The following is a 27,505-nucleotide window of genomic DNA, read 5'->3' on the forward strand; positions in this document are numbered from 1 at the left end:
CACCCATCAACTTCCCCCTACTTCTGCTCCTATTTTGTATGTTCGTAACAAGCAGTTCTTGAAGTTCTATTGGCTGTATATTCCAGAGGTATTCAATTACTATGTCTGCTGTAGTCATTGTTGGAGAAGTTTTCATCTCAGAAACTTTTGATGCATTTCAAGATAGTGGAAACCAACAGGAGATGGTAGTCTTTCACACTCATGCGGGAAGTTGAGTGTCTGTTCCCACTTGGATAGACAGCAGTTGTATATCCAGGCTGGCTAGCAGCCCCCTGTTGTCTTAAAAGGATTACAGTTGATTAAAATACAGTTATTGCATTTTTAAAAATATCTTCCTTAATATTGATTTTTGATGCCTGTCTCTCTCTTCACACTCCCTTGGGTGGGTGGTGGTCTTGTTTGCTTTTCTCACCTTCACCTTGGAAGGTGGCATCATATTTTTAGAGAAGTTTGTTCTGTCTCATTTCAAATTACAGAATTTACAGTCAGTTGAAGGTTTTAAAAAAAATCATTTTTCAAAAATAAAGAGCTATGACTTCATGACACTTCTTAGTTTCTATTGATATTTCATATCTTTATGTATCTACTTTAGATTGGTTCATTGTATTTGTGCACTAGTTTGAATATTGTGTATCGACACTTGAGTTAAAAATTTATACTTCTAAACTGAGTGTTTTCTTTTTTTTACAGAACATGTCTGAAAATGACATTCAAAGGTTCCCCATACTACGGGTGCCGTAAGTAGTTCCAGAGATAATTATTGTGTGACAAGTACAATGTAGGAGCTTCATACAGGCCAGCCACATAGGCCAGGGTGTGACTCTACACTGTAGCAAAATGCATTGAAACATCTGCATTATCCCATATGTAACACATTCCAGCTTGTGCATGTCAATTGGAAACTCTTGACCTGAAACATTAACTGTTTCTCTCCACAGATTCCAGCTGACCTGCTGAGTATTTCCAACAAAGTCTGAAATTAGGTCACTGTGTACAAGCCGAGGCATCATTCACACTTGTTTATTCAGGAGCAGCTCGGCTTAGCGCTTGCACATTGTATAATTCAATCAAATTCATCCACCAGAGGACTCATGGGAGTGTAGATCCTGATTCTGATTGTGTAAGTTGGGTAGTAGCAAATTTGCAGCCAGGCTACACTTCTCTTATTGACTTGGATAGAAATGAAAATGTAGAGTGTTGTAAAACTGGCTTTCGATTCGCTGATTTTTTTTTCTTTATTCTTTCATAGGATTTGGGCATCGCTGGCAAGGTCAGCATTTGTTGCCCATCCCTAATTGCACTTGCATTGAATGGCTTGCTGGGCCATTACGGAGGGCAGTTTAGAGTCAACCACATTACTGTGGGTCTGGAGTCACATGTAGGCCAGACTGGGTAAAGATGGCAGATTTCTTTCCCTAAAGGACATTAGTGAACTCGATGCATTTTTACCACAATCGGTGATAGTTTCACGGTCACCATTGCTAAGACTAGCTTTTAATTCCAGTCTTATTAAAATAATTTAAATTCCACCACCTGCCCTGGTGGGATTTGAACCTTTGTCCACAGAACATTAATCTGGGCCTCCAGATTACTAGCGATATCACCACTGTCTCTCTCTTTCCTGCTGTCTCCCCAACACCAATTTACCCAACTCACACAATGTCAAGCTATGTTAGTGCAAATATTTAAACAGCTGCTCCTACCTGGACTCAAAAAAAGTGACTTCCAAACTCAAAAATATTTGTTTCACCCATGAAATGCTAATTATTGGTGCCTGTGTTTTTCACAATGGAATCACTGAATGTCCTTCCTAAATCATAACACAGTATTGTACACTCACTCCCAGCAATAGTAAGTTAATTACATATTTATGTATTACATCAAATTTCTATAAATTTATCTGTTTAGTCTCAGCTTGGCAAATCCTAGCAAACCTGTAACTTAAGCCACTGCTACAGGGTTATGTGTCTGGAACATTTCAGTCACAGCCTTTTTGCAAGGCAATGACAGATTAGAGCATAATGAAGTTTAATTGACTAAACATAAAGGAACCGCCTTACAAATGGCTGTCAGGAATTCACCATGGCAGTCTTTTGTGCCAGATCGGATAGAGTTTGCAGGCCAGTCCCTGATGTTGGATCCCTATAGGCTCAGACATGTTAGTGCAGAGATCAGTGTGGCTGGGTGCTCTGTGCTCATTGTTATCATATTTCATTGCATCATTATAAGGAAGTTGCCAGTGTGTTCAGCACATTGGAAACAGACTGCGCTCAGATCCCAGAACCAGAGCTTCTACACTGCCTCAGTGAAAGCTGTGGGGCCTTTGGTTGAGATCCCTCTGCAATGTTGGTGATGAACTGTTGATCCTCTAATTCTGGGCAAACTGTTTGTTTCACTAATACGTTAAATACCATTTAATTTCAACCTTTTTTAATTACTAGAGTGTAATTTTATATTTCTTGGTGATTTTCATCAAATATTTTAAATTAATATCATAGATTTGTTGCAGGTGATGTTGTTGAGTAAGTTGGATACCAGGGTTGATTTGCCTGCGATTTGCTCCTGAGAATTCATACATGAAACACAGGAAAAGGGTCAGAATCCCATAACAACTGGATCCTCTCACAAGGATGGAGAAGCTGGTACAGGAAGGGGAGGGGTGCGGTGTTGATGAAGTGAGGTGATATGTGCCTTTTCCACCCACAATATTCATCAGCACTACACAAAGATGGAGTGAAGCATTGGAACTTCCATTCAGCCCTAGTCTAGAACTGTTTCTCAATCAGTACTTTGACTGCTCAAGGCTCAACATTTTTTTATGTATTCTTTCATGAGATAAAATAATCTTTAGTTTTTATGAATCTGGTTGTAGGGTAAATATTCATCGGAACATCAGGGATAACTCCCCTGCTCCTCTCTGAATAGTGTCAATGGATCTTTTACATCCGGGTAAGCAGTCAGCGGCCTTGGTTTAACATCTCATTTGAAAGATGGCATCTCCAACAGTGTAGCACTTCCTCAGTACAGCACTGGAGTGTCAGGCTAGATTATGTACTCAAGTATCTGGAGTGGGATTTGAACCCATCACCATCTGACTCAGAGGTAAAACACAGTGGACATCACACCAAGGACTGAGTGTGTTATCACCATGGATACCATTTATGTTATATGTGAGAATTCACATGGCTTGGCTGTAAGGCCTGATAGATCAACCTGAAATGGATATACCCAAAGTGACAGATCCAATGGAAGTGTTGGTTCCAGTGCCATTGCTAGCAGCTCTTTGTCTTGGCTGCCATTGGTACCCAGTGGTTGGAAACCCTAGTAAACCCCTGATACTCAAACTTTCCAAGGCGGGCTTTAGCAATAGCGCTGGGTCTTCCACTTTTCATGGGAGGACCTCTGATGTGATTGTGACAGAAAAATAGTGCAAAGTAAATGGGTCATGCTGGTTTCTTTCAGTGCTCCATGATGAAGAATAAAGCTGAATAAAAGCATTCATAGTCCAACATTTTAGGATTTACATAATAGCATAAGTTAGAGATGAGAGGTGAAAGGTGAGAGCAGGTCAGTCAGCTCATTAAAATTTACCTTGTCTAGTATGCAACCCTCCCACCAAGTATTTAGTCCCACTGTCAGTGTCATTGCCTGTTAGCTCATTTGGCAGATTAATTAAATTATTTATCTCTTTGAGTAATAACGTTCTGCCCAATATTAACTCTCATTATTGGGGAGTTGCAAGAGACCAGCATGGTAGAAGGGCAGAGGTCTCGAATTCTTGTAGGATTGGAGGAGGTGACAGAGATAGTGAGGCCATAAGCCATAGAGGGAGTTGAAAACAGGGGTGTAAATTTTAAAATAAAGGTATTGTGGGACTGCAAATCAATGTAGACCAACAAGGACTGAGGTGATGGGTGATCAGCACTTGCTACAAGTTAAAATAACGGCAGCTGAGTTTGAGCTGATCTGAATTTTATGGACAATGGTAGAACACAGACACATAGGAAATAGGGGCAGGGGTAGACTATTCAGCCCGAATGTCTGCTCCAACATTCAAACAGATCATGGCTGATCATCTACCTCTTAGGCCATTTTGCCCAACTATTTCCATATCCCTTGATGTCTGTAATATTGAGAAATCTATTGATTTCTGTTTGAGAATGATTGAGCTTCCACAGCCCTCTGAGGTAGCGAATTCCAAAAATTCACCACCCTCTGAGTGAAGAAACTCCTCCTTATCTCAGTCTTAAATAACTGCCCCTTATTCTGAGACTGTGTCCCCAGCCAGGAGAAACATCCTTCCTGCCTCTACCCTGTCACACCCTGTAAGAATTTTGTAAATTTCAATGTGATCATCTCTCATTCTTTGAAAATCTAGAGAATACAGGCCCAGTTTCCTCAATCTCTCCTCATAGGACAATCCCACCATCCCAGGAATCAGTTTGGTGAACCTTTGTTGCACTCCCTTTATGGCAAATGTACCCCCCCCTTAGATAAGGAGACCAAGCTACACACAATACTCCAGGTCTGGTCTCACCAAGGCTCTATACAATTGCAGCAAGACACCTTTACTCCTGTACTCAGATTCTCTTACAATAAAGGCCAACATACCATTTGCCTTCCTAATTGCTTGCTGCATCTGCATACTATCTTTCAGTGACTCAAGAACAATGACACCAAGATCCTTGAGGACATCAACACTTCCCAATCCTTCACCATTAAAGAAATACCCTGCCTTTCTGTTTTTTTGTACCAAGGTAGATAACTTTACACTTATTCACAGTATATTGCATCTGCCAGGAACTTACCCATTCATTTACCCTCTCCTTGAAACCTCCTCCTCACAGCATCAAGACTGACCAATCAATACTAAGACTGACCAATCAACACCAAGACAGACCAACTATCACCAAGACTGACCAATCAACGGCAAAACTGGTCAGTCTTGGTGCTGATTGGTCAGTCCCGGTGCTGATTGATTGGTCTTGATGTTGATTGGTCAGCCTCGGTGCTGATTGGCCAGTCTTGGTGTTGATTGGTCAATCAATCAACACCGAGACTAAGCAATCAGCCCCAAGGCTGACCAACCAACACTGAGGCTGACTACAAAACTGACCAAACAACGTTGGCCAGAATTTTGACGTCGGCTTGCGGGGGCAGGCCCAACATGCTGATGGGTAAAATGATGTGCAATGACGTCGGGCGTGCGCCCCGACGTCTGCGTGCGTCACTTAGATATTACATTCAGTGGGCGCACGCCAGAGGCGGATGCGCACCCACCGAACTGTCTATGATGGCCTATTAAGGCCATTAAAAAACCAATTAAAGTAGTTACCAATGCTGCCAGTCCAACCTTAAGGTTGGCAGGCAGGCAGGCGAAGAGCCTAAGCGGCCTTTGTGTTTTTCAGGAAACCTCATCCATGGGCGGGATGAGGTTTCCTGATGGTTTGATAAAATCAATAAATAAATTCTGCTAAATTGACAAACATGTCCCAGATCATGTGACGCTGTCATATGAATGGATATGTGTAACTAATTTTAATCTATCTTTATTAAAAAATGTCACTATGTACCTAATGTCCCTGAGGCAGGTCTGTGCAGGCTCCCACTCTCCCTCCTCCCCACCCCACACCCCCCCCCCCCTCCCATCCGCATAGGTAGCCTAAGCGCTACCAGACTTGCGTCACGCTGGGTGGGCCTTAATTGGCCCACCCAGCGTGAAATGGCGGCATGGAGCCAATAGTGGGTGGCCGTCGGGGGGCGGGCCGCCTGACATGTAGAAAATTCTCCCCATTGAAACTGACCAAATAAGACTGAAACTGACCACAAGACTGAGAAAGCATATTGAAACTGACCACAAAACTGAGCAAATAACACCCAAACTGATCAAACGATACCAAAACTGACCAAGACTGACCAAGCAACACTGAAACTGATGAAACAGTACTAAAATTGATCAAACAACACCAAGACTAACCCCCATAAGACTGAGCAGATGGTGTGGACTAAACTCTACTGATGCAGTGAAATTCAGATCAATATCAGGGTTCTTGAAACAACAGAGAGGCTTAGAAAAGTGGCAAAAACCCTTGAAACAACAAGATGGAGTTAAAAAAAGCTCACAGATCCGTGAAGCTATGAAAAGATAAATTAATATGCGAGCAAGAAAAGCTGGTAAAGGAAGGTGAATGATTCTGAGCTGGCAGAGACAAAACAGTTATAACATTTACATAACCAGCACAAAACTCAAATTTCCAATATAATGGACTAGAAGGCATTGAGCATAAAGGTTGTTTTAGTTAAGTGTATGTGAGAGAGAGAGAGAGAGAGAAGAGAGATCACTATCTCAGTTTCTCTGCAACAAAGGAAACTGAAAAACACAGCATGCTACTGCCCAAGTGGAAAGCACCGCTGCAGAGCACTTCCTGATTAGGGTATGGCCGACATCATTTATATATCAGACGAATATCACAGAGAGCTATGCAATGCAGCAACCCAGTATAAGTTGCTATTTTAATCTATTGATCATAAGACATAACAGAGGATCCCATGTGGGAAAAGGTCAATGAAAAGCTCTGAGTTGGACATTCTTCTCCCAGTGTTTTTGTTGGAGCTGTCAGTTGGACAAATGCATTGTTTGCAGAGGTCAGAAGTTTTTGTCACCTTGCGACAATTTGATTGAACAGCAGCATGGTATATAAGGACAAGTGTTCTTTAATTCTGGATGTTCGCTTGGGTGTCAACTCTCACTTGCTCTAGTCACCCTTTGCCTCTCTTTTAATACATGTTTTGTGATGACTGTTTCACTGCCAGGCCATCCAAATAAAAGTGTAAAGAAATGATTTTAATACCCTTATCCCTCCCTTCTTCATACCCACACCTGACAATCAGTGATGGGGGATTAAAATAGAAAGACAGAAGAAATAACTTGAGTTTATATTGCATATTTCAGGGCATCGCAATACACTTTACAGCCAATTACTTACTTTTGCAGTGCAGTCACTGTTGTAACGTAGGAAACACTGCCTGGGGAAGAATCTACCCCCGTTGTGGGGGAAGAATCTTCCCCCCGTTGTGGGGGAAGTGCAGGAGCAGGCACAGGCAGGCGTGCCTCCAATCAGCGCCCCCAATTGGGGGTGCACCGCCATTTTGCATGGGTGGGCCAATTATGTGCTCCCTGTGCAGGCGGGGGATTCCCTCAGCTGAGTGTGCGCTCTTTCGCGCATACACACAAAAGAGCGCGCTGATCTCCCTGAGGCTAAGTGCTGCCTCAGGGTGATCAGCTCCAAATTTAAAGATGTTAAAGAGACAAAAACAAAATTTCCCTGAAATGTCCCCTCACATGAGCTGGGACATGTCCACCACTTTCAGTGAAACCTTTATTAAATATTTTAAAACCCTCATGAAACCTCATCCTGCCCATGGATGAGGTTTCTTGCTTTTTCTTAAGCCGCCAGGGCTCCCGGGCTTCCCGCCAACCTTAATGTTGGACGGGCAGGTCCATTAATTACATTAAGTACTTTTTAAATGGCCTCAATAGGCCATTGAAAGGTCGGCGGGTGCACAGCTGATTCAGCTACGCCCCCGCCGACCTGAAAATGGAAGAGATACGAGGTGACGCCGGGAGTTCCGACCGACATCACCCCACATCATTTTACGCTTCGGCAAGCGGGCTCTGCTCCCCGCCTTTATTACCTGGTGTAGGGGAGAACTTTTTTGCAATGAGAATGGGTCAATTAATAATCTTGTTGTGCGGGGTCCTTTAAGAAACAGTGACCATAACGTGATAGAATTCTTCCTTAGGTTCGAAAGTGAAGTGGTCCAATCCAAAACTAGGATCCTAAATCTAAACAAAGGAAACTATGAAGGTATGAGGCATGAGTTGGCTAAGATAGATTGGGGAACACCATTAAAAGGCATGACGGTGAATAGGCAATGACTAATATTTAAGGAACAAATGTACGCATTGCAACAGTTATGTATTCTTTCGGGCACAAAAACACAATGGGAAAAGTGGCTAACAAAAGGAATTAAGGATAGTATTAGATCCAAAGAGGAGTTATATAAAGTTGCTAGAAAAAGTAGCAAGCCTGAGGATTAGGAGCAGTTTAGAATTCAACAAAAGAGGACCAAGGGATTGATTAAGGGAGGAAAATTAGAGTATGAGAGTAAACTTACAAGGAACATAAAAGAGGACTGTAAAAGCTTCTATAAGTATGTAAGAAGAAAAAGATTGGTGAAGACAAATGTAGGTCCCATAGAGTCCAAAGTAGGACAATATATAATAGGGAACATGAATGGCAGAGCAATTAAACAACTACTTTAGTTCTGTCTTCATGGAGGAAGACACAAATAACTTCTCAGGAATACTAGGGATACTAGGGAATCAAGGGTCTAGTGAGAAGGGGGAATTGAAGCAAATTAGTATTCCAAAAATAAGTGCTGGAGAAATTAGTGGGACGGAAAACCAACAAATCCCCAGGGCCTGATAATCTATATCCCAGAGTGCTAAAGGAGGTGGCCATGGAAATAATGGATGCGTTGGTTATCATCTTCCAAAATCTGTAGATTCTGGAACAGTCCCGGCAGATTGAGGGTGGCAAATATAACCCCCCTATTTAAAAAAGGAGAGAGGGAAAAACAAGGAATTACAGACTGGTTAGCCTAACCTCAGTAGTAAGGAAAATGCTAGAATCTGTTATAAGGGATGTGATAACAGGATACTTAGAAAATATCAACAGGATTAAACAAAGTCAACATGGATTTAGGAAAGAGAAATCATGTTTGACAAACCTATTGGAGTTTTTTGAGGATGTAACTAGCAGAACAGATAGGGAGAACCAGCGGATGTGGCGTATTTGGATTTTCAGAAAGCTTTTGATAAAGTCCCACTTAAGAGGTTAGTGTGTAACGTTTAAGCAGATGGGACTGGGGATAATATATTGGCATGGTTTGAGAATTGGTTTTATGTATTCATTCTTGGGATGTGGGCATCGCTGGCTAGGCCAGCATTTTTTGCCCATCCCATTGCCCTTGAGGGCATTTAAGAGTCAACCACATTGGTGTGGGTCTGAAGTCACATGTAGGCCAGACCAGGTAAGAACAGCAGGCAATAAAGTTCCCCCTACACCAGGTAATAAAATTCTGTCCTACACCAGGTAATAAAATTCTGTCCTACACCACGAAAATACATCATAATGATACCAGGTAATAATGTTTTCTCCCACACCAGGTAATAAAGTATTGCCCTACACCAGATAATAAAGTTCTCTGCTACACACTCCACAGCCCTCTGTGTTGGAGAGTTCCACAGGTTCACCACCCTCTCTCTGAGTAGTAAGGAAAATGCTAGAGTCTGTTATAAAGGATGTGATAACAGGATACTTAGAAAATATCAACGTGATTAAACAAAGTCAACATGGATTTAGGAAAGAGAAATCATGTTTGACAAACCTATTGGAGTTTTCTGAGGATGTAACTAGCAGAATAGATAGGGAGAACCAGCGGATGTGGCGTATTTGGATTTTCAGAAAGCTTTTGATAAAGTCCCACTTAAGAGGTTAATGTGTAACATTTAAGCAGATGGAACTGTGGGTAATATATTGGCATGGATTGAGAATTGGTTTTATGTATTCATTTCCTAAAGGACATCAGTGAACCAGATGGGTTTTTACAACAATCGACAATGATTTTATGGCCACCACTAGACTTTTAATTCCAGATTTTTATTGAATTCAAATTCTACCATTTGCCATGATGGGATTCAAACCCAGGTCTCCAGAGCATTGCCCTGAGTTTCTGGATTACCAATCTGGTGGCAATACCACTACACCACCGCCTCCGCAACTGGTTAGCAAACAGGAAACAGAGAGTCGGAATTAATAGGTCTTTCTTGGAATGGCAGGCAGTGACTAATGGGGATCATTGCTTGGGCCCCAGCTATTCACAATATATGTCAATGATTTGGATAAGGGAACCAAATGTAATATTTCCAAGCTTGCTCATGACATGAAATTTGATGTGAATGTGAGTGATGAGGAGGGTGTTAAGAGGCTTTAAGGTGTTTTAAACAAGTTGAGTTAGTGGGCAAACACATGGTAGATGCAGTATAAGGTAGATAAGTGTGAAGTTATCCACTTCAGTAGGAAAAACAGAAAGGCAGATTATTATTTAAATGGTGATAAATTAGGAAATGTTGATGTACAAAGGGACTTGGGTGTCCTTGTACAGCAATCACTGAATGCAAGCATGCAAGTGCAGCAAGCATTTAAGAAGACAAATGGTATGTTGGCCTTCATTGCAAGAGGACTCGAGTACAGGAGTAAGGATGTCTTACTGCAGCTATACAGGTGGTGAGATCACTTCTGGAGTATTGTATACAGTTTTGGTCTTCTTACCTAAGAAAGGATATACTTACCATAGAGGGAGTGCAGCAAAGGTTCACCAGACTGGGATGGCAAGATTGTGGTATGAGGAGAAATTGGGTTGACTAGGCCTGTATTCACTGAAGTTTAGAAGAATAAGGGGGATCTCATTGAAACATATAAAATTCTGACAGGGCTAGACAGACTGGATACAGGGATGATGTTTCCTCATCATCATGAGGAGGAGGTTCTAGAACAAGGGGTCACAATCTCAGGACACAGGATAGGCCATTTAGGACTGAGCTGAGGAGAAACTTCTTCATTCAGAGAGAGGGTGGTGAACCTGTGGAATTCTGCAACACAGAGGGCTGTGGAGGGTATAGCGGAGAACTTTATTACCTGGTGTAGGGGAATACTTTATTACCTGGTGTGTGAGAAAACATTATTACCTGGTGTCATTATGGTGTATATTTCGTGGTGTAGGACAGAATTTTATTACCTGTTGTAGGGGGAACTTTATTACCTGCTGTAGGGGAAAACTTTATTACCTGGTGTCAAGGAAAATGTTATTATTTAGAGAAAGGGAGAACGTTGTTACCTGGTGTATGGGAGAACTCTATTACCAAGTGTGGGTTAGAAATTTATTACCTGGGGTAGAGGAGAATGTTATTACCTGCTGTAGGGGAGAATTTTAATACAAAGAACAAAGAAAAGTACAGCACAGGAACAGGCCCTTCGGCCCTCCAAGCCTGCGCTGATCATATTGCCCGTCAACTAAAACATTTTGCACTTCCAGGGTCCGTATCCCTCTATTCCCATCCTATTCATGTACTTGTCAAGCTGCGTCTTAAACACCACTAATGTACCTGCTTCCACCACCTCCTCTGGCAGCAAATTCCAGACACTCACTACCTTCTGCGTAAAAAACTTGCCCCGCACATCTCCTCTATAGTTTTCTCCTCTCACCTTAAATCTATGTCCCCTAGTAATTGACTCTTCCACCCTAGGAAAAAGCTTCTATCTACTCTATCCATGCCACTCATAATTTTGTGAACTTCTATCAAGTCGCCCCTCAATCTCCGTTGCTCTAGTGAGAACAATCCGAGTTTCTCCAACCTCTCCTCATAGCTAATAACCTCCAGACCAGGCAGCATCCTGGTAAACCTCCCCTGCACCCTCTCCAATGCCTCCATATCCTTCTGGTAATGTGATGACCAGAATTGCACGCAATATTCCAAGGGTGGCATAACCAAGGTTCTATGCAGCTGCAGCATGACTTCCCAGCTTTTATACTCAATACCCCTGCCATTGAAGGCAAGCATGCCATATGCCTTCTTGACTACCTTATCCACCCGCGTTGCCACTTTCAGTAACCTGTGGACATGTACACCCAGATCCCTCTGCCCGTCAATGCACTTAAGGATTCTGCCATTTACTGTATAACTCCTACCTGTATTAGACCTTCTAAAATGCATTACCTCATATTTGTCCAGATTAAACTCCATCTGCGATTTCTCCGCCCAAGTCTCCAACCTATATATATCCCATTGACAATCCTCTTCACTATCTGCAACTCCTCCAACCTTAGTGTCATCTGCAAATTTACTAATTAGCCCAATTACATTTTCCTCCAAATCATTTATGTATACTACAAACAGCAAAGGTCCCAGCACTGATCCCTGTGGAACTCCACTAGTCACAGCACTCCATTCAGAAAAACACCCTTCCATTGCTACCCTCTGTCTTCTATGACCAAGCCAATTCTGTATCCATCTTGCCAGCTCACCTCTGATCCCGTGTGACTTTACCTTCTGTACCAGTCGGCCATGAGGGACCTTGTCAAAGGCCTTACTGAAATCTATGTATATAACATTCATTGCCCTTCCATCATCGATCATCTTTGTCACTTCCTCGAAAAACTCGATCAAGTTAGTGAGACACGACCTCCCCTTCACAAAACCATGCTGCCTCTCACTAATACGCCCATTTGCTTCCAAATGGTAGTAAATCCTGTCATGAAGAATCTTCTCCAATAATTTCCCTACCACTGACGTAAGGCTCACCGGCCTGTAATTTCCTGGATTATCCCTGCTACTCTTCTTAAACAATGGAACAACACTGGCCATTCTCCAGTCCTCTGGGACCTCACCCGTAGCCAGTGAGGATACAAAGATTTCTGTCAAGGCCCCAGCAATCTCCTCCCTTGACTCCCTCAGTACTCCGGGGTAGATCCCATCTGGCTCTGGGGACTTAACCACCTTAATATTCTTCAAGACGCCTAACACCTCTTTTTTGATCTCAACATGATCCAGGCTATCTACACACTCTTCCCTAGACAAATCACCCGCTAAGTCCTTCTCTTTGGTGAATACTGATGAGAAGTATTAATTTAGTATCTCTCCCATTTCTTCTGGTTCCACACACAGATTCCCACCTCTGTCCCTGAGTGGGCCTACCCTTTCCCTAGCTACCTTCTTGCATTTTACATATGTATAAAAGGCCTTAATCGTGGTTGCCAGTGACTTTTCATGACCCCTTTTAGCCCTCTTGACTCCTTGCTTAAGTTTCTTCCTACTTTCTTTATATTCTCCACGGGCTTCATCTGTTCCCAGCCTTCTAGCCTTTACGAATGCTTCCCTTTTCTTTTTGACTAATTTCACAATATCCTTCGTTATCCAAGGTTCCTGAAACTTGCCATGCTTATCTTTCATCCTAGCAGGAACATACCGGTCCTGAATTCTTATCAACTGATGTTTGAAAGATTTACCCGGTGTAGGGGAGAACCTTATTACCTGGTGTTGGAGAGAACTTGATTACCCGGTGTAGGGGAGAACTCTATTACCTGGTATAGGGGAGAACTTTATTACCTGGTGTAGGGGAGAACCTTATTATCTGGCGTAGGAGAGAATTTTATTATCTAGTGTTGGAGAGAACTTGATTACCTGGTGTCAGAGCGAACTTTATTACCTGGTTTAGGGGAGAAATTTATTACCTGATGTACGAGAGATCTTTATTACCTGGTGCAGGGGAGAACTTTATTACCTGGTGTAGGAGAGAACTTTATTATCTGGGCAGGATTTTCCCATTGGTGAGTGGGGGGCTTGGCCCACTCATTGACGTGTAAAATGATGCGCGGTGACGTCGGGCAGAACACCTGATGTCACCGCGCCCCAATTAAATTTTCAGGTAGGCGGGGGCACAGTAAATTCAGCTGTGCGCTCGCTGACCTGTCAATGGCCAATTGAGGCCATTTGAGTAATTATTGGACCCGCCCATCCAAGCTCAAGGTTGGTGGGCAGGCTGTGATCCCTGGCAGGCATTAGAAAAAGTATGAAACCTCATCCACGGGCGGAATGATGTTTCATGTAGGTTTTTAAAAATTTAATTAAAGTTTTTTAAAAAGTTAAGGACATGTCCCAACTCATGTGATAGTGTTACATGAGGGGACATGTCAGGGATTTTATTTTCTATTTTTAATAATTTGTACAGTAGAGACGATCTCCCTAAGGCAGCACTTAGCCTCAGGGAGATGAGTGCGCTTTTTCGTGCGCATGCGCAAAAGAGCACACTCTCGGATTTAGGGATTCTCCCCACCCGCACAGGGACTGCATAGCGCTTCCGTACAGATGGGCCTTAATTAGCCCATCCACGTAAAATGGCGACGTGCCCCGGATTGGGGGCGCCAATCGGAGGCCTGCCTCCACGCACTGACACTTCAACTTGCCCTGACGGAGGGAATGTCCTGTCCCTGGTGTAGGGGAGAATTTTATTACCTGGTGTAGGGGAGAACTATATTACCTGGTGTAGGGGAGGACTTTATTGCCTAGTGTAGGGGAGGACTTTATTGCCTAGTGTAGGAGAGAAATTTATTAACTGAATGTAGGGGAAAACTATATTACCTGGTGTAGTGAGAACTTCATTACCTTAAGTAAATGTACCTTTAACATTTGGGGTGGAGGATAACTGGATTATTCTCTAGCAGAGGTGTCTTGATTACCTAATGTGAAGATGTCTATATTTTTCCTGCTCTTTACCTTTCTATTTCCCTCTTTTTTTCTTTACAGGATTACAGTTTCTAACTCACACATACACACATACGAATTAGGAGCAGGAGTAGGCCACTCAGCCCCTCGAGCCTGCTCCGCCATTCAGTAAGATCATGGCTGATCTGTTTGTAACCTGCTGCCTACCCCCAGATAACTTTTCACCCCCTTGTTTATCAAGAATCTATCTATCTCTGCCTTAAAGATATTCAAAAACTCTTCCTTAAAAGGCAGTGGAAGCAGAGAGTTCCAGAGACTCAATCCTTTGAGAGAAAAAAAAATCTCCTGATCCCTGTCTTAAATGAGCGACCCCTTATTTTTAAATAACGACCCCTACGTCTAGATTCTCCCACAATAGGAAACATCCTCTCCACGTTCACCCTGTCAAGACCTCTCAGGATCTTAAAGATTTCAATCAAGTTGCTTCTTAATCTTCTAAACTCCAGTGGACACAAGCCTAGTCTATCCAACCTTTCCTCATAAGACAACCCACTCCTTCCAGGTATTAGTCTAGTAAACCTTCTCTGAACTGCTTCCAATGCATTTACATTCTTCCTTAAATAAGGAGACCAATACTGTACACGGTACTCCAGATGTGGTCTCACCAGTGTCCTGTACAACTGAAGCAAAACCTCCCTACTTTTATATTCAATTCCCCATCACAATAAACGATAACATTCTATTAGCTTTCCTAATTCCAGCTGATCTCAGGAACTCATTGTTTAAGTGCCTTTTTATGCATTGCCATTAGCTGCCACTTTCCTTACCAATGAAGCTAAATTTTATTTTGAGGACCCATGGGTTTCAGAGTCACAGAATTGTGCATTAGCTCTGAATTTATGGAGAGCATGAGGACACTGGGAATGTTCCCAGTGGATGTTGGCAGGGGTGGGGTTGGGGGAATCTGGGAATCAATTGCAAGGCTGGAATTCATGGCCTATGCCATGCTGCTGTGAGAAGCTGGAGGACCTACTTCTCAGGACAGTGCTGACAGGATTGTCACAACTCTATGGCTCGCTAGGTGAGAGGGCAGTTCAGAGCCACCCACCTAGGTATGGGTTTGGAATCCCATGGAGGCCAGAGCAGTTAAGGAAGGCAGCTTTCCTTCCATGAAGGACATTCTGAGACTGGTCACTTTTAGTGCTACCAGCTCCTTATTTCCAGATTTTGTTGGACTGAATTCCAATTCTCAAACGGGCACAGTGAGATTTTTACCAACTTTCTTTGAATTATTATTACATGCCCTCATGCAGTAACCGAACCACTCCAGTCTGCACTGCACCTTTGCCTGTTAGAGTGTTTGATGTCAAAGTCATTCATGCAGTACCTATAGGGTCAGCCCGAGGAGGGAATCATTTTCCTGCATGGACGGTAGGATTGCAGCTCACACAGCTGACCCCTTTCACCTAATTCTTAAATATGCTGAACTTCTAGGTGCCGTTGTTTTTTTCATGACTGACTTAGAATGTTTTCCACTTTATAAGTGTATTGGAAAACTGAAGTAAAGAATTAAAATGTCACTTATTTCCACATGTCAAAACTAACGTTTAAAACTGTTTCAAAAGTTCTGCTCCAAACGGTGACCACAATATTTGATATTTTTGTTTTTGTACAGTGAGTGTTTTTGTGCTAATCTTCTGGTTTTACCACTCCTTGCCCTGAAATGAAGCTTTGGGCCTTTGGTGCTGAGGGTGTGAGGTAACTTTAGAGACATCCTGATTGGTTAAATGTTGTAAGTTTCAACAGAAATTGCAAAATATGCAGTCCTTGCACAAACACTCCCTCCCAGCTCGTGAAAAGGGCCATGTACCATGTAATTCTTGTACGCCTCAGTGTTGTAGCTGTTTGATGTGAACAACATTTAATTCAAGTTACTTTAATTCCTGAGGGACTACCTAATGCCTAAATTATTAAAATTTTGAGAGTAGTTGATACTATAAACACCATTTTAACCCTTTACTTACAGGAAGTATCTGTTTTTATGTTGTTCTAATTCAGAATTTAAGATCATTGTAACAGACAATCTTGCAGAACAGAAGGAAACCATTTACCCATCATGAAAGAGTAAATCAATTAGTCCCATTCCCTGGCTTTTGCGCTTGGCATTGCAATATTTCCTTATCATGTATTTATCTAATTCCTTTTTAGAGTTATCATTGAATTTACTTCCGCCGCCCTTTCAGGCAATGTAATTCTGGTCATAACTAGTCACTGCATAAAAAAATACTCCCCTCAGTTCTTTAGTTTTAAATCTCAAATCTTAAATCTGTGTCCTCCGACCCTCCCGCCAGTGGAAATGGTTTCTCACTATCTACTCAATCAAAACCGTTCATGATTTTGAACACTTTTATTAATTTCCCCTTAACCTTCACTATTCTAAAGAGAACAATATCAGATATGTAGGGATTACTGTTGAAGCGGTAACTTTGAGCAAACAAGCATACAGCCCTAGTCAAAAGTCTCGCTGTTCTTAAAAGAGCAGAACGTTTTAAACATTGTAAAAGGAAGGTGCACACTGCAGACTGTGCGCATTTCAATTTGCAGATTTGTCAATGTAGCAAATTTAATTGTCTCATCTGATTGATGAATTTCTAATCTAGCCCTGCTGTAGGAGATATGTAGCAAAATACTGCAGTAACCTTTAAATATTCAAATCACAATCAGTACATGTAATTTACGAGCACTGAGCTCTGTTGGAGATCTTATCACCTCCTCTCACTGGAAGGCCCCAGACTTCTATACAGTTATACTCAGGGGAATTTCCCCCAGGTCATACAAAGTCATTTTCACTACTCTAACACCAGAACAAACATTTTGGTCCATCTCACTCATTCCCAGAGTTCAATAAGTCTTAAGGTTGTAGGTTCAAGTCCCACTCCAGGGAGTTGAGTACAAAGTTGAAGTGGACACTCCCAGTACAGTGCTGAGGGTGTCCTACATGACTGAGGTGCCATCTTATGGATGAAATGTTAAAACGAGGCCTGGGCTGCCCTTTCAGTGGAGGTAAAATATCCCATGGCAGTCTTTGAAAAGCAGGCAAGTTTTCCTCAGTTACCAAGGTGACATTTATTGCTCAGCCAAGCTCACAATTGATTGTGAGTGTTTGCTGTATGCAAAGTGGCTGCTACATTCCCTGTATTACAACACTTCAAAAATACTTCATTGGCTGTAAAGTGCTTTGAGATATCCTTAAGTCGTGAAATGTATGATATAAACATAAGTTCGTCCTTTCCTTTATGTATGTAATAAGACCCTGATTTTCATAAATATATGAGGCTTGCTTCTGGTTGAGGCTACCTGAATAAATGGTGTTGTTGAATTTATCACCAAGCTGGAAATGGAGTGAAAAACTGACCAAAATACTACAGATGATGAAAATGTCAAAGCTCTATTTAAAAAAATCTGGTTAGGCCCCAGCTCAAGTATTATATCCAGTTCTGGGAATTATACTTCAGGAAGGGTGCCAAGGGAATGCAGAGAATGTTTACTAGAAAGGTCCAGAGATGAGGAGCTTGAGTTATGTGGAGAGACAGAGAGCTGGGATATTTCTCTTCAAAGCAGAGAGGCTTAAGAGGAAGTTTGATAGAGGTCATCAAAATTATAAAATGTTTTGATAGAGTAAATAAGGTAGCAGGAAGACTTAACTGTATACTAAATGGATGTTTAATTGTGTTCAGGTGGTGGGCAATAGCTGTGCTCCTTGTGCTCCTAGATATAGGAGCAGGCTGAAACTGTGGTGGTTGGGTTGGGAAGTGTATTTTTGTAATGTTTGTCTCTGCAAATAAAGCCTTGGAAATGCACAAAAGTCTTGGTTCAATTCAATCCTTCACCACCTGGCTTTCTGGAACAAAACATGGTGGCAGAGAATGACTGCTTAAAGATGAAGGTTGCATTTTTTTTTTGGATCAGATATAAAACTGAGATCCTTATGGCCATTGTAGAAAATGGCAGGAAGCAAGTTTAACTTGTTAAGGTATGATTACTCTTCAAAAGTAGAAAACTGCAAATCCTGGAAATCTGAAATAGAAACAAAAAACACTGGGAATACTTAGCAACTGGCAGCATCTAGGGAGGGAGACACAGAATTAATGTCTCAGGTCTGCGACCTTTCCTCAGAACTGGGAAAAGTTAGAAATGTAATAAGTTTTGAATAAGGAGTGGGTGGGTGAAGGACAAAAGGAAAGTATGTGATAGGGTGGAAGATGGGAAAGATTGAATGACAGAAGAGTTCATCTTCCATGGACAAGAAAACAAGCAAAGAAACAAAAATGTGCTGAGAACAGATGCTGCTGAGTGAAAAAATAACGGGAGCAGCAAAGAAAAGGAAAGAAAACGAGGAACCAAGTTTATGGTCTGAGATTGTTGAAATCAATGTTGAGTCCAGAAGGCTGTAAAGTACCTAATTGATAGTTGATCCTGAAGCTTACACTGGGGCGCACAGGAACAGCGCAGCAGTTCAAGGACACAGATGCCAATGTGAGAACAAGGCAGAGAATTAAAATGGCAGGACACTGGAAGCTCAGGGTCATGCTTGCAGACTGAACAGAGGTGTTCCACAAAGCAGTCACCCCAAACCATGTTTGGTCTCCCCAGTGTAGAGAAGACCACGTTATGAGCAGTGAATACAATATACTAAATTGAACACATAATTGTACGCATAAATTGTTACACTTGGAAGGAATGTTTATTGATGCTGCCTGGCTTGCTGAGAATTTCCAGCATTTCCTGTTTTTATGATTCTTTTTTGATGTCCTCAGAGTCTGAACCGGATGACAAGTGGAAGAATAAATTGAATATGTGGACTTGGGTTCCACCTCTACCAAAGAGAAAACACAACAAGGCCTTGGCATTGTTACCTCCGATAGACAATAAAATCAGAAGTAAAGTATTTTGTGAGCTGGATGTCCATCAGTTGGATACTGATGAATGTTTAGACCTTCTATTAGAGTTCTTGGATTAAATCTACAAGAAAGATGATCACTAAAATGCCTATGTGTCATGGTCAGAATTTGAGAGATTTCAGAAAATAGAATGGAAGAATTTCTAATGGACTTTAACAGATTGTTTAAAAGATTGACAAAATTCAGTTTGGGGATTTCTGGATTGGCAGTAATGTTTAAATTATTGTATTGTGCTAAGGTGTCTCATTTGGAAAGGCAACTGATTCTAAATAGTGTTTGATTCTCAAAGAGATCCTGTTAGATCAGATGCCTACTGCTTTAGAAGTATTCCCAAGGAAATAAACATTTTTTTCAACCTTTATGGAACAAATGAGACATTCCAAAGTAATAAGGACTCAATGATTGCCAGATTTTGAAATAGTCTAGAAACTGAATGTTGGGGTCAACACAATGGAAGGATTGAAGACAGGCCAAATGAGGATGAAAATACCTCTATGAGATCTGGCTATTTCAGTGGAAGACAGAATTGGAACAGTAATAATGAGCAAATGAATTCCAGGAATGCCCAAAGAACAGATAATACAGGCTAAAAGTGTGACTTGTGGTATGATTATGCAGTGAACTTCCAAAGTGGAGATGCAGGGTCCTCTTCCTCAGGGTCCTTTGCAACATGGCAAAGATAATTCTGAGGATGGGAATGATGATAATGGTGAATTCAAAACAAGGAGTTTTAGCCCTTCAATAAATTTGTTAGCTGTTGGCTCCTTCAACTATGCATTGCTTCAACAGTATGTGGGGAAGCTTGGTTAAAATGTAATCTCAATTTAATAAATAGTGAGGATTGATGCAAAGTTAAGGAATATAAAAGTCTACTTGCTCTAGATTTGGTGATGACAATTGTCATGACCATGGATCATACACCCCGAATTACTTACGGACATATTTAACTTTAAGTAAGACGTGTGTTTTTTTAAAAGAACATACAAGCAAAAGCTGGCTGAGATTGTAAAGCACCACTTGCTAGAAAATTCTATATGGACTATACTTGACCAACTAGTCCAGAAAACGGAATGCCACACCTGAAAAGGCATCAAGGCCTACTTCAGACAGAGACATTGCAAAGGAAAAGATACAATGCAAAAACTGAACTGTAACCTCCTGTGGCTGCAGGGATAATGAAGGCTGATTGCCATCTTAGTTGAAACCTCCTGTGAGTTATATTCTGGACTGTGAACATGATGTGAGTTGAAAAGAAAGCAGGTTTGGGCGAAAGACGTGTTTGTTTTTTTCCTTCCAGGAATATACAAGAAAAGGAGTTAAAAACCACTGCAACCCTAGTTCTGTGAGTTAGTTTCAGTGTTCCAGGCCTGGTGTGCAAGGCTGTGCTGTGAAGGTCATAGCTGAAGAACATCAACTAGGCATCCCTGCTCTTGCAGGTTAAAAAAAAGTCCTCTCTCTCTCTGATTGCTGAAAGCAAATTACACGACAGCAACACTGCAGTCAAAAAGGAAACAGGACAACTCTTTTCAGCTAACCTGCAGAACCAAGAATCTACAAACCAACTGCTCAACTACCAAAGTCAGCTCTACCAGAATCACCCAACTTAATGGCTGCAACATTTCATTATTTACTCCTCATGGACCAGCCAAAGACTGATTTTTATATCTTTTTTAACTCTTATTTCTGGACTCACCTCTCATTTCTAATCTGTGTGCATATGTGTTGCGTTTTTATTTTTTTCTCTCTCTTGTTTTAGTAACTAAGTAACTCATTATTTCTTTAACTCAAGAAAGCCTGGTTAAGTTGGCTCCTTTAAAAACAAATAAATTTGGACTGGGAAAAGGTATCTACGAGGGAGGGGATCTTTTTTAAATTAATCTTGTTGCGACCAACCAAGGGCTTTGAATAAATAAGGGAGCCAGTTCATCCCCCTTCACCAGGGAGCATAACAATTTGGGGTATCTCATCCGGGGTCATAACAAATTGGGGGAACCTCACCCGGGGACCAGTCGTAACACAATACATTGAGGTCACTAAAGAGAATTGTAATTCCATGGAAAATAGCTGGAGTAAGTTTGAGTACTTCATCAGTACTAATGTAATCCCTCGTGAGGTACTTTTGCTGTTGAGTAAACCTTCTATGCAAAAGGCACAAATTAAATTGGACATGGAGCATGAGAATGTGATTATTTCTGGAAACTCATTGGATCTGCAGTTTACCCAGTCAAGATTGATGATTCTCATCATGACATCAGGTGATAAAAATCAGAGAAACAAAGGAAAAACAAATTCTCTCAAAGTTGCACAAACAAACTTTTCTCACCCTATTTGTCAGAGATTAAAAATCCTGATAAAAGATGCAGGTGTGGTTGATGAAGAATGTACAAGGCTAATAAAAGAGATTAGAGAGAAGTGTGAAATCTGTAAAAAAAGATTGAAGGACGCCACCATGTCCTATTTTAAACCGTCCATTGGCATGTGACTTTAACGAGTTGCTGTGGATCTAAAGGTATGGGACAAAGATAGAAGTATTTTCATACTATATTTTATAGACCTGGTGACTAGAATTAGTCTCTCTACTATAATACATAGTAAAGACAAAAGGGTTATTACAGACTAAATCATGGAGAAATGATTAGGGACTGGATGGATTTGGTGCACCAGTGGAGTTCTGACTGATAATGGAGAGGTATGTGTGAAAACATGAACATTATGGTCATGAATACGGTAGCTGAAAGTCCTTTTAGCAATGGAATCAATGAAAGGAATTCTGTGGTGATCGATGCATAAAATTTTAGCTGATCAACCAGATTGCAAGTTAACAATCTTCCTGGCATGGGTGATTCATGTGAAGAATTCACACCAGGTGGTTGGAGGGTATAGTCCTTATCAATAAGTCTAAGAGTGAAATCCTAAGTTGTCTCTTCTGTGCTGTGTGATAGTCCTCCTGCTCTAGAAGCAATATAATTAGTTCCATACTTTCAGTACATTTGAATGCTTCATATGCAGGAAAATAATAGTCTGAGGTTTTGAAGAAAATTCACAGAGTCATTTAGGGCACAGAAGGAGGCCATTCAGCCATACAAAACTATGCTGGCTCTACATGGACCAGTTCAGTTCATTCCACTCCCCTGTTCCATCCCTATAGACCATCCAATTTCCTTTTGAAATCATTGATAATTTTTGCTTCCACCACCCTTGTGGGCAGCAAGTTCCAGGCCATTACCATTCGCTGTGTAAAAACAGTTTTTCTCACTTCCCCCATACATCCCTTTCAATTTTCACCCTATCCATTGCTTCTGCTATCTCTGAGACAGAATTAAATTCAGGAGAGTTTAGTGTATTACAAAGGAGGGAGTGGCAGGCCCGTTAGCTCAGTTGGCCAGATGGCTAGTGCATGGACCAGGTTAACACAACAACATGAGGTCCAATCCCCATTCTAGCTGAGGTAGACTCAGGGCCTGCTTCCAGGCCCAACCCATAGTAAAAAAAAATCATGGCACTGTGGCTTGGCAAATAATTGCCAAAGACCTGCCTTCCAGCAGAGAACTGAGGAAGAAGAAAAGAGAGGGTCATAGGACATGGAAAGGCCTTGATAAGGTAATAAATTGTGATGGTATGACTAAATATGATAATAAAACTGTTAAAGCTCATGATTAATCAGAAGAAATTACAAAATCTCATCTCAAGCACCCACTCTAGGCAATTAGTCCTTGGCTGTGATATTGCTGTCCTGTGTGTCATTATCACAACATGACCCTAAGTATACTAGTCTTTCCAGGACCTCCTCCCTTTCAATTTTCACACTATCCATTGCTTCTGCTGAGACAGAATTTATTTCAGGAGATGACCACTATCCAGTCCTTGGTCTATTGTATTCTGTTCCTCAGGACCATTGTCACAAAAACACATGAACACTTGAGGTACAAGGTGCCTCATTTATTTCTATCAGCTTCTCAGAATTTTTGTTCTCAGAAATTAATTCTGTCTCAGTAGAAGCAATGGATAGTGTGAAAATTGAAAGGGAGGAGGTCCTGGAAAGACTGGAGGTCCTGGAAAGACTGGTATACTTACGGTCATGTGAGTGATAATGTTGAGGTGGTGGCATAGTGATATTGTCGCTGAACTGGTAATCTGGAGACACAGAGTAATGTTCCGGGGACTTGGTTTTGAATCCCACCATGGCAGATTCAATAAAAATCTGGGCCAGAATTTCAAGGCTATGGGCCAAGTGCTGATAAATGGGACTAGGTAGGTAGGTCAGGTGTTTCTCACGTGTCGGTGCTGACTCGATGTGCTGAAGGGCCTCTTCTGCACTGTGTGATTCTGTGACACACAGGACAATTGCCTAGAGTGGGTGTGTGGGTGACATTTATTCCAGAAGGATCTCGTGAATGGAGGGATGCAACAATTGTGGGACATGCAGGAAAAGCTATTGGTAAGTTTAAATATTGGCTGATTGTTCAGTCTGATGGTCAAGTAGTGAGGTCCAAGGACTGGCTGAATGGGATGAAAGAGTGGGGAGTAAGAAAGTGCAGTGTGAGTACTGACAATGAGTATGGAAGTGAATCTCATGACAGAAAACGATCACGTGCCAGAGAAAGATCTTCCGATAGTGTAAGAGAGATCTCATTGTATTAGACCAACCAGATATAAAAGTGCAAGTAGGGACATAGCTTGAATAGATTAGACAATGAAATAAAGGCAGTCCAACAGGCTTGGAACAGATCTGGAAGTAAGAGTACTCATGACTGTGAAGTTTTGGTGGCTGCTCTTGAGGATAAACTAATAAGAGAGGCAGGAACAAAGCTGGAGAGAGCTTGGAGTTATTCTGAGGTACCAGATAAGGTGCAAGCAGCTTTGTCACGTTGGTGAAAAGTCCTTGCAGATGGGACTTATAAAGCTAAAATGAAGCTAATTGCTGGGAGTTTTGAAGTGTAACTGGATGATGCAGATGTTAGAGTGTACTCTCCCAAAGCTGGAAAAGTAATCTCCAAAATCTTTTTAGCTGTTTTGGCTAAAGTCATGGGAGTGTAGATCAATCAACAGAATAGCTTCATTTCTGTAGGACAATTCTGTTCAGGCAGAAATGTCCCTGAAACTGCCCAAAGAGGCAGCAAATGCTGAAGGGAAACTATGGAAATGAACAATTACCCCTATGGCCTCAATCATGTTTCCAGGCTGTGGTATTTTCGGCTGAGGTCTGTTTTGCTGAAATAGGTTGTGTCCAACTATAAACAAATCCTACAGTATGTTATTGATGTCATAAAGAAACTTTCAGGCACCTTCATGATCCACGTTGATGATTTCTTATGGAGTGGGACTGTGGAATTTGAGAAATGTGTTGTAAATAAGATTGGAGTAGAAGTTAACGTTGGAAGTTAGGTCTGTGGGGCTTTTAAATATAATAGCTTAGATATTAAGTGAAGGTTGTAAATAACTTTAAATCAACAATCCTATTTAGAAAACTTCTATCCTGGTCAATCATACCGAATCATCACAGAATGATAATGCTGCATTTAAGAAAGAAACAGAGGAATTGTACAGCTTGATGACTTAGTTGAACACGTTGTGTGCTCACACTAGATCAGATGATAGTTTAGATGTGTTGGAGTTAAGTATGGATTGGCTTGAAACAAAGACTGGAAAGGAACTCTCTAAAATTAAATGGGTCGATGCAAGGCCAAGCTTCTTTCACTAAAACAAGTGCATGTATGAAGAAATTGTTAAGGGTTCTAGAAGAGGGTGCAACACAATGTAATTCTTTGAACACAAAAAGACATAATAACATATAACACTCCTGGCTGGTGAGTCTAGAAGCAGGGGAGATAGTCTCAGAATAAGGGGCAGGCCATTTAGTACTAAGATGAGGAGGAATTTCTTCAGTCAGAGGGTGGTGAATCTTTGGAATTCTCTACCCCAGAGGGCTGGGGAGGCTCAATCATTGAGTATGTTCAAGACAGAGATTGATAGATTTCTAAATATTAAAAACATAAAGGGATACGGGATAGTGCAGGAAAATGGTGCTGAAGTAGAAGATCAGCCATGGTTTCACTGAATGGCAGAATGGGGTCGAAGGGTTGAATGGTCTTCTCCTGCTCCTATTTCTTATGTTCTTATGTTCTAAGTCTTTGATTATTTTGGTTGTAAATATAAAGTTTAATTTTTATTTAAAAAAAGTAAAGGGAACGTGTTAATTCTTCACTAATTGGGTGTTCAGTTGGATCAGGTAATGAGCATTAACTGGGAATCAACTTGTGCTCCTGAATATAAGAACACACTCTAACCTTAGTGTTGGTTTTAGAGGTGAAAGTTTATAATGTGTAGCTCTACACTAAGAACTTATACGTTTTCAAAACTTAAGCTTGAGTTATATTCTTCACCTCTTGGCTATCTGAAGTGTCGGTAACCAGAGGACACCAATTTAAAATAATTGACAAAAGAATGAATGGAGAAAAGAGGAAAAAATACACAGTGAGTTGCTGTGATATGGAATGCCTTGCTTGAAAGGGTGGTGGAAGCAGATTAGATGGTATATTTCAAAAGTGATTTGGACATATAATCAGAGGAAAAGTTTAAAGGGCTAAGGGGAAAGAACAGGGATATGGGACTAATTGGATAGTTCTTACAAAGAGCTGACACTGGTCTGATGGGCCAAATAGCATTCTTCTACACTGGATCATTCTACAATGGAAGCACTCAGCAGTCTCTGTGGAGAGAGAAACAGAGCTTTGACATTTCAGGTCAGAATTGGGAGATGTGAGAGATGAACAAATTCTCAGCAAGTACAGAGTTAGGGAAAGGGGGTGGAGAGCAGGAACTGATTAAATGGCCGAAGTGTTGTTTTGATTGTTTCATGGGGTGTGGGTGTTGCTGCAAAGGCCAGAATTCCTTGCCTATCCCTAATTGCCCTTGAACTGAGTGTTCTGCTTGGCCATTAGGCTAGACGAGGCCTGGATGGCAAATTTCCTTCCCTAAAGGACATTAGTGAACCAGATTTTTTTTAATGACACCATTACTGGGACTAGCTTCCAATTCCAGATTTTTATTACTTAATTGAATTTAAATTCCACAGCTGCCAAGGTGGGAATTGAACCAGTGTCCCCAAAGCATTAGCCTGAGCCTCTGGATTATTAATCCAGTGACATCATTCTGGCTGGGAGCAGGAGACACCATGAAGAAGTTCCTGACACTGATGTTTTGTCAACTTTGGTTAGTGACAAGGATACTTGGCTGCTTAATGTTTCATTTCAACAGGCATTACCAACTACTGTCCACATCACAAAGTCTCAATAACTAAATTGGAATTGGAGATGCTGCTAATATATTGCAGTACGAACAGAAAATGATGGAAAAGCTCAGCAGATCTGATAGCATCTGTGGAGAGAGAAACAGAGTTAATGATTCAAGTCCACATGACTCTTCTTCAGAGCAGTGTTTGATCCATTGCTACTTTCTTTCTTCATCATTGCCCAGGAGAATTGGGAGCAATTGTAACACCTGAATATAGTCACTAAGTAACCATTATATATTCAAGAGAGCCAGATGGTGAAGGATTTCACTCAAGCCAATCTTTCTCCATGTCCATAAGCATTTATTTACAGTGATAAACATTATAAATGTGTACCCCCTACCCAAACCACCAGTTTCAGTCTGTTCCTATTTACAGGAGGACAAGCAAATCCCCAGCTAATGTCCACCACCTGCATATATTTAAATATGTAATTAAATATTTAAATATGTAATTAATAACCATGAGGTAAGTCCAATCTAATGTCCCTCAAAGGAACTAACACCAAGAATGGTTTTATTCTGGTAATATGTCTCCACAGCATTCTCACTGCCAGCTGCATCTGAAAGCACAAAGGAGATGAACTCTGCAGCTCTGATGACAATGAAGGGTTGAATATTTGTAAATCTACTGTCAGAATGAGGGGTTATTTCGCTAACTCTAGACTCAATTATTGCAATTCTCTCCTGGCTAATCTCCGGGAATAAGAGGAGTGACGATCCCAGACAGCGGAGGCATTCAGGTCAAAGCCTCCCTGTACATGGACGATGTCACCGTCTTCTGCTCGGATCCCTGTCAGTGCACAGACTGATCCACACCTGTGACCAGTTTGAACTGGCCTCTGGAGCCAAGGTAAATTGTGGGAAGAGCGAGGCTATGTTCTTTGGGAACTGGGCTGACCGATCC

The 27,505-nt window shown here is 41.4% G+C and overlaps 1 protein-coding gene across 1 annotated transcript in view; it reads left to right on the forward strand.

Annotated features, from left to right (window-relative positions):
• Positions 1-27,505, forward strand: part of LOC121281204 (lymphocyte cytosolic protein 2-like) — a 153,894-nt gene that overhangs the window by 22,692 nt on the left and 103,697 nt on the right. The window contains exon 3 of the mRNA XM_041193978.1: positions 691-737. Within this exon, the coding sequence (XP_041049912.1) occupies positions 691-737 (47 nt within the window). The remainder of the gene's footprint in view (positions 1-690; positions 738-27,505) is intronic.

The sequence above is a fragment of the Carcharodon carcharias genome, chromosome 8, assembly GCF_017639515.1.
Source record: "Carcharodon carcharias isolate sCarCar2 chromosome 8, sCarCar2.pri, whole genome shotgun sequence".
Taxonomy (NCBI): domain Eukaryota; kingdom Metazoa; phylum Chordata; class Chondrichthyes; order Lamniformes; family Lamnidae; genus Carcharodon; species Carcharodon carcharias.